The sequence below is a fragment of the Melospiza melodia genome, chromosome 19 (genome assembly GCF_035770615.1).
Source record: "Melospiza melodia melodia isolate bMelMel2 chromosome 19, bMelMel2.pri, whole genome shotgun sequence".
NCBI lineage: Eukaryota > Metazoa > Chordata > Aves > Passeriformes > Passerellidae > Melospiza > Melospiza melodia.
In genome coordinates, this window is record NC_086212.1 from 2,169,758 (window position 1) to 2,177,408 (window position 7,651).

The window sequence follows — 7,651 nt, forward strand, 5'->3', positions numbered from 1 at the left end:
CCCCAAGTATATTTCCTGCCAGGCTGCTCTCAATCCTTGAGAAAAAATCCCCAAACCAACCCCCAACCCTCCAACCAACCAGCACACAGCAGCTCAGTCATTTCACTGCTGTTTTATGATCTCAACCCACAGAAAAGGGCCATGATCTTTTGTTTTGCAATAGGTTATCTATTACAGCTTGTTTTAACTACACTCAGCACTCTGTGTCCCAAGCTACTGGTAGGACAGCTGCCCTTAAGGAAGTGTCCAGAGGAATGCAGGACACTGCAGATTTTCCTGTTCAGAGAAGTAGCACTGCCACCTACTTGGCAAAGCCAAAATCCATAAGCAGGTCACCACTTCCAAGGAAATATTTCTCTGGGTTACAAAGAACAGAGAGAGATCACTGAGGTCACTTTTTTCCCTGTCTTGCCTCAGTGCTCAGTTTTTACCCCAATTTCAGCTTGCTGAAGGTAATTTCTCTGGGAGGCAGCATTCAGTTATTGCAGGCCACAGGCATTATGTAAACTGCTGTGTACCAGGAGCTGTTCCAAAGGCCAGGCAGGATCCAGACCCTATTCCCTGCTTTGATGGAATGGCTCAAACCAGACCTAGTGTAAAGGGAGCAGCAGCTGATGAACAGCACCAACCAGCACTGAGTCACAGGGGCAGCTGGGGCACCCAGAGCTACAGACCCCAGCAGGCATTTCTGACCTTCAGGGTCATGGCCACCACCTGGAAGATTAGACACAGTCTGAAAATGCATGTCCAGGTTTGAAAATGCACAGACAAAACCCCAAACATGCAGCTTACCCTGGCTGAGTCCCCACACACCCACCCTTGCTGGGGCTCTGAAAGCCACAAGTGCCCAAGTCAACAACAACATTTTTGTTGTTGTTGTTTGTTTGCTTTTTCTCCTGAAGAAAAAGTCCACCAAAATAACCCCTTGAGCATTCTGGAGTAATCATGTGGGGGTTTTTTTTGTCATTAATGGCATCAATAAAAAACTACTAAAGGAAAACAGCAGATCAAACTGGCTACTGAGCTGTGACAGTGTGAGACCTCCCATGGGTGGGCTCAATGGCCTTCCTGAGCCATGAAAATTCTGCCTGGAGCAGAGAGAAAGTGGCAGGAAAACACTTCAACACAAGAGCCAATTGTGAGCACATGCCCTTGTGCCAAATCCTTGTTCAGAGAAAGCAACAAACAAAAACAGTCCTAGGAAGGTTCTGGTTTTTGAAGAAAAACTCAATCAAATCACGAGAAGAAAAACACATAAGACAAAACCAGTTACTGGTGACACTTTTTAATTTCTTTTGGTCAGATGTTTTTGAAGTAAAACCAACAGAGTAAGACAGAACTAGAGGACAGGCAGTCATATTTACAGCCACTCAAAACTAAGAGTGTAAAAGCAGAGCTCAGTGGTGAAAGAAGCACAAAAGCATACAAAGAATAGGTGTTTTTGGTTATTATTAGAATTTTATTATATTATCTTGGCTATTAAAAGAATCTGTTGCATTTTTTGCTGCCCAATTCCAACTCACCAGCTCCCACTCAAAACGACTTGTGATACAAAAAGCGACATTTTTTCTGTTGGTAGACAACAAAACCACCTGCATTAATTTCCCCAAACCTTACTTAAGAGTCACAGCACAGTTAACACTAATGCTCTATCTTTTACCATTAAATAAAAAATAAAACAGGGAAAATAAAACAGGCAAAGAGAATAAACCAGACTGAGTCAGTGTAATCATTCAGTTGGATTCTGGATGACAATCAGGAAATAGTCTTTATCTGGGGAGGAAACAAAAAGAAAATTATTCTTTCATTGCTGGTATTTGTTCACAGAAACAGTAAATTCCAACATTTTTCACATCTCTCTGATGTGCTGTGGGAACTCCAGAGCCCTGACATTCATTCTCAATGAGCTAAACAGGCTCCAAGCATCAGGTCATTTATTTTATGAGTTTTACTGAGAAAAACTCTCAGCTTTATAAACTCCACATTCCCAAGAGAGCTGAATTTAACCCAGTTTGTGCCAGGAAACTCAGTAACTGGCATGGGCCACACTGGTGCATGGTGGCCACTGCCCTTCTCTCACAGGCACACTGGGGCTGCAGCTGTTTTTGCTGCAGCAATGCTTATTCCTCTTTCCATGCTTATTCCTCTTTCCATGCTTATTCCTCTTTCCATCCTGCCTGTGGAAATCTGAGGCTGCCTCAGCACGAACCAGAGCCTGTGTTAAGATCTGCCCTGACCCAAGCCTGCCATGGGGAACTGCCATCCTCTGCTTGGCCTCTCCACCAGCCCCATGCCAGCAGGGAGCATGCAGGGACGGGGCTGAATTCCTGCCACATGAGTGACCTGCACTCACCCCGCTGCTTCCCAGCTTGGAATTCAACAAAATACTGAGGATTTTTCCTGAAAAGAAGGTTGCTGCTGCTGTATACCATGACTCATGATTGTAGCTACAGTGTGCTCTAATACTTTTCCCAGAACTGGAAAGTCAGGACTGTCTTGTTTTATCACTCAGTCCACAGTTCTGAATGGAAATTGCTCCCAGAATGTATTTCTTTCCAAATCCTAGGGTTTTATACTGAAAAATAAAGCATGAGAGGGCGCAGCACCCGCTCAAGCATCATCTAATACTTTCTACTTTGATCTACACAAAAAGAGGGAAGGGATTTGCCACATTCAAACATGACAAAGGAAACTTAGGTCAGTGATAAAGCTTTCAACTCTCCAGAAAGTAGAGCAGCTTCTTGGAGCGAAGGGATTATCCAATGTGAACACAAGCAGCAGGCAGACTCCTTCCAGGCTGACAGTGTCAGTTTTAAGTGAGAACTATCCTGCTGGATTCCCAGAGTGCTGCTCTCCCCCTGCCCTCTCCTACCTGGAGCAACCATGATTTCGTTTTTCTTGGAGCGGATGCGCAGGAAGGTGAGGTCGTTCTGGGGGTCGATGTCCCGCACGGTGCTCCTGGCCTTCATGATGAAGCTGTGCATGAGCCCGGCGTACTGGATGGTGGTGGCGTTGTCTATGGTGCTCTTGATGGGAATACCTGCAGCACAGGGACAGCAAGGCTCAGGGACAAACCTCCAGAACCAGCCCTGCACTGGGCACCAGCGGCTGCCACTGCACCAGGGGTCAGGAGCGTCCTCTTTGAAGGCAAGAGGAAAACATGAAGAACAACAAAACAGGAAATAGCTGAAATGTGGGACCACAGGTGTAGGTGAGAACTGTTTACCTCAAGTAGCACTAGTGCTTTACTTTTTAATTTTGAGAGTTAAAAATAGAAACAAATTAAACAGAAATAATCATCTGGAAAGGAGAGAAGAAATACCAATGTTGCAGTTTTTTTCTCCGGACTGGTGACACTTTTTTACTACAGAAAGGATCCCTTACACCAGTTAAATGATATTGAGCTACACCAGGCTGGGATCAGTCATTATGGAGGACATCAGCTGCTGCACCACACAGATCCAACATTCAGCCCCTAAGAGGAGGTGCTGGGATCAGTGATTATGGAGGATATCAGCTGCTGCATCACACAGCTCTTAGGGCATTCAGCCCTAAGAGGGGTGCAGTCCTGGCAGATCCCTGGTTCAGTGATAACCAGCCTGGAGGGCAGACACACTGTTCAGCCAGAGCTTTACAGAGCTCCCTTACACTTCAGCCACGCATTAGATGTGTTTTCCCTCCAAAAGCCAGACAAACCCCAGCTCCTGGATCAGAACACAGCAGCCAAGTACCAAATTCTGCAGGGCAGAACCAGGTGTCTGTTCCAGCGACTGCAGCTGCAGCACAGAGAGCACAAACCACTCAACCATCATAGAAAAACAGCAAGCAGGAGCCAGGCTGCATGAAGTGATCCTCAGTATATTCACATGTAGCTGCTGTCATCTTTTCTAAAGATTACTTCTAGGAAATATTCAATTTTTGGGCTGCTCACAGTGTATTGAGAATGCTCTGAAGAAATTGGTCTGTTGGACTCTTCAGAGACTCCACAAAGAGACAACTTGCTGATGAGTTCCACAAGCACTAGACAGTGCTAAAGAACTGGAGCCTGCCAGGCCAGCAGGGTTCTGGACAGGCCCAGCAGCAAGATTTCCATTTTGTGAGAGCCTCAGTGTTACTGATGAAAGTTTGTACAGACTCAGTTTCAAACACTTTCATAATTCAAATATTACAACGCTTTTGCAAATTATTTCTTTTCCTAAAATAATAATGCGAGCTTCCAGAAACTGGAAACCAATTTTCTTTTGCAGCCTGACTACTGTCTGCCTCCTTGGGCTGCAGGAAAACCTCTCCCAAAGCCAGACTCTAAGCTAAGTGTAAGTGGTACAAGCAGCAGCCCTCAAAGGGGGTGGTTGGAGTGAGTGATAGGTCAGAAAAGTGAGGCTGACACAGCACCTTCTGAATTCACCACGATGATTCCCTGCACTCCCTTCTGGCTCTGGATTCGCTTCAGTGTTTCCTCCACCTCAGCCTGCAAGACAAAGCAGAAATCAATGCAGGGTTACAGAGTTACAGCTGCTCCTCGCCTCCCACCAACGCTTTAGGATAACGTGGCTGAACACAAAGCTGCGCAGGGATGATTAAAAAGCCACTGCCTACCCTGGTTTATACAGCCAAGTGTCTGTGCTTGAGTGCCACCTTTTCTGCAGGACCTTTCCAGCTATTTACCATCTGCCTTCTTCACTCATTTGCGATTATCATCCTGGAACTCCCCTCTCTCCTCCTCCCCAAGCCTCCTGCTGAAGGCGTGCAGCTGGAAGCTGCAGTCAGACTGCTACAATTTAGGTGTCAAACAAAAATCATCTTTGAAAATGGACGTGGAATTTATGAAAAAAGTAGGAAAAAGATAAATTGTGGGTGCAAGATGACCTTCCCTTTTAGCAAATGAATGCCAAAAGCAATTACAAATAAGAGAAGTGAGGGGAAAAACAATGAATGAACACTCCTGGTTTGTAATTCTGATTTGTGCTGGGATGGCTACAAGGCTGTAACCAGTGCCAATGATTAACACCTTAAAAAAGGAAAAAATGTAAACACAGGCCATGGCAATAGTCCTTTGTCTGCTCTATAAAAACCATCAAAAGAGGTCTCAGTACCTTCTGCACAACTTTCCTGCTACAAGACACCCATCTAAATATAACTGTGGCATCTGTAGTAGGGTGAGAAACCCTCACACCTGAGCTGATTTCCACAGCTGAATGAGTGTTTGGCATTTTTTATTCCCATTAAAGAAAACAGAAACAAGTAGCATCTTTCAGATCTTGCAAGGCAGAGTGCCCCAGAAATGGTTTAGGAAGGGAGACCAGAATCACCTGAACCTGGACAGGTGAGACCTACAAGGGGCATTTGGCCAAGGCTGTGTTCCCTGGACACCCTGAGCAGCCCTCTCCACGTCCTCCACAGCAAACGGGCACAAAGACCTCACACACCCTGTTCCCTGGGAACAAACCCCATCCAACAACCAACACAACACAACAAACACCAGCTCAGCCCCAGCACTTTGCTCAGGGTGCTGTTGGTAGCACAGCCCGTGGCTCATGAGAGATGGGAGCCTCCAAGCTGGTCTTTATGAAGCAGAAGTTTTTCTGTGTGATCCAGCACAGAAAAATTCAAGTATTTTCAACAGAACTCTTGATTATTTCTGAATGCTGGACTGTTCCCAAATGGAAGACAAGGGAAAATTAAACAAAGAATGAAACGAAATGGTGTACAAATGCTGGGAAAATATAGTGGGAAAATATCAAATCTATTAAGAAATTAAGATCTGATTTCCTACCTTCTTACTAGCACTATTTAAGTCCTGATTAAATACTTTCCTTCACAGGACCTTAACAAACCTTTTCAGATGCAAAGCAGCATCCCTAAGGAAGAATACCAGTTCTTAATTTCCTCCTAACACCTTCAGCTGATCTAACTCACAGGTGCGTGATCTGCTCTGACAGTTCACTGCTGCTCCTCCAATTCCTCCTCAAGCTAGTGCAGCTCACCAGACCAAAAAAATAGTACTGAGAACAAAATTACATATTTAATTCATGAAACACACAAACCCCACTTTAATGAAGGGCTGGATGACTGCAAGAGACAGCACATGGAGGAGGAGAGATGCACTCTAGAAAAGGAGAATAAACACTCCCTCAACACCATTTTGCTGCTAAATATCCTTTGCTATATGTACAACAGCAGCCTGTATCTTCCTGCTTTCATCTGGAATAATTGAACTGTTAGGTTGGCCTAAAAAATACATCTTGTTAGATAATTTCAATATTCCCTCTGGAACTTTGGTCAGCATTTATTTCTTTACAAATTTTGATATACATTTGATCCCAAATTTCATCAACATGCCATAGCCAGCCATACGTCTGAGCAGGGAGAAGCCCCCAATACAATCACAACAGAACAAATAGAGCCCCGGTTATTAAACATCCAAAACCAGCCTCTTTTTCCTGGCTGCTTCCAGCTCTGGGGCAGTGCCCTGGCAGCCGCAGGAGATGCAGGTTTCGCAGTGAGCGTTCCCCGGCACGGGGCCGGGCTGGGTTCGGCCTCTCCCCGCGGTGACTCAGGGCCGGGCAGAGCCGGGGCAGCCCCGCGGAGGCAGCGCCGGGACCCGCAGCGCCCCCGGCCCAGGGCTGGGGGAACGGGCGGGACCACCGGGCCCGCCCCGCGCAAACACGGCCCCGCCCGGGAGCCTGACACAGAACCCGACACGAACCGAACCGAACGGGGCCGGGCGCTCGCAGTCCCCGCAGCGGGGTCTCGCCTTTACCCGGGCCCCGCCCGCGGGGCAGCGCCTGTGCCTGAGGGGAGCCGGGACCGGCACCGAGACCGCCCCGCCCTGCGCCGGCCGCAGGAGCCCCCCAGGCCCGGGGAGGCACAGAGACCCCCGAGGGCGGCACAGGGGCCCCGCCCGGACTCCGGACCGGCCTCACCCACCATGATGGAGCCGCCGCCGCCGCCGCCGCCCCGTGTCGGCCCCGGCGCTGCTCCGGAAGCGCTTGGAGCGCGGGGCGGGCCCGCTCCGAGACACCGCCCCGAACCCTCGGAGCCCGCACAAATCCCCGCCGAGCTCCCGGGGACGCAGTGGTCCCTGATACCGCTTTAGGGACATCAGCGTGAAACCCTTCCAGTACCTGAAAGGGACTTACAGGAAAGGTGGGACGAGTCTGTTTACAAGAGCCTGGAGTGGCAGGACAAATTGGGTTTGGTTCACGTTGAAAGAGAGGAGGTTTAGATTAGAGATTTAGAAGAAATCCTTCCCTGTGAGGGTGGGCAGGCCCTGGCACAGGGTACCTAGAGAAGCTGTGGCTGCCCCTGCATCCCTGAGAGTGTCCAGGGCCGGGTTGGACACTGGGGCTTGGAGCCACCCGGGGCAGTGGGAGGTGCCCATGGCAGGGGGTGAAATGAGATGGCCTTTAAAGTTCCCTCTCACCCAAACCATTCTGTGATTCCATGATAACCAGTGTGCGGAGTTCTTCTCCCCCCAAATGGCCGCAACCCCTCAGATGCTGCCGGAGCCCCCCGGGACAGGGGCAGAGCCACTCCAAGGCACGGTGCACCCTTAAAGCCCGGGGACCTCCCTGCCACAGCCCCGGGATCCGTGTCCTGAGGGTAAAGGTGGGTGCTGCCCCTGCCATGAGAAAGGGAGAGCTCTCTGCTC

At 48.6% G+C, this 7,651-nt stretch overlaps 1 protein-coding gene across 1 annotated transcript; it reads right to left on the minus strand.

Moving 5' to 3' along the window:
- Nucleotides 1–1,269: 1,269 nt before the first annotated feature.
- Nucleotides 1,270–7,102, minus strand: DYNLRB1 (dynein light chain roadblock-type 1). Its single transcript, XM_063172137.1, is given in 5 exon segments — nucleotides 1,270–1,773; nucleotides 2,873–3,040; nucleotides 4,393–4,468; nucleotides 6,928–7,030; nucleotides 7,032–7,102. Coding segments are annotated over 5 exon segments (462 nt in total). The 3' UTR covers nucleotides 1,270–1,729.
- Between the last annotated feature and the right edge of the window lie 549 nt (nucleotides 7,103–7,651).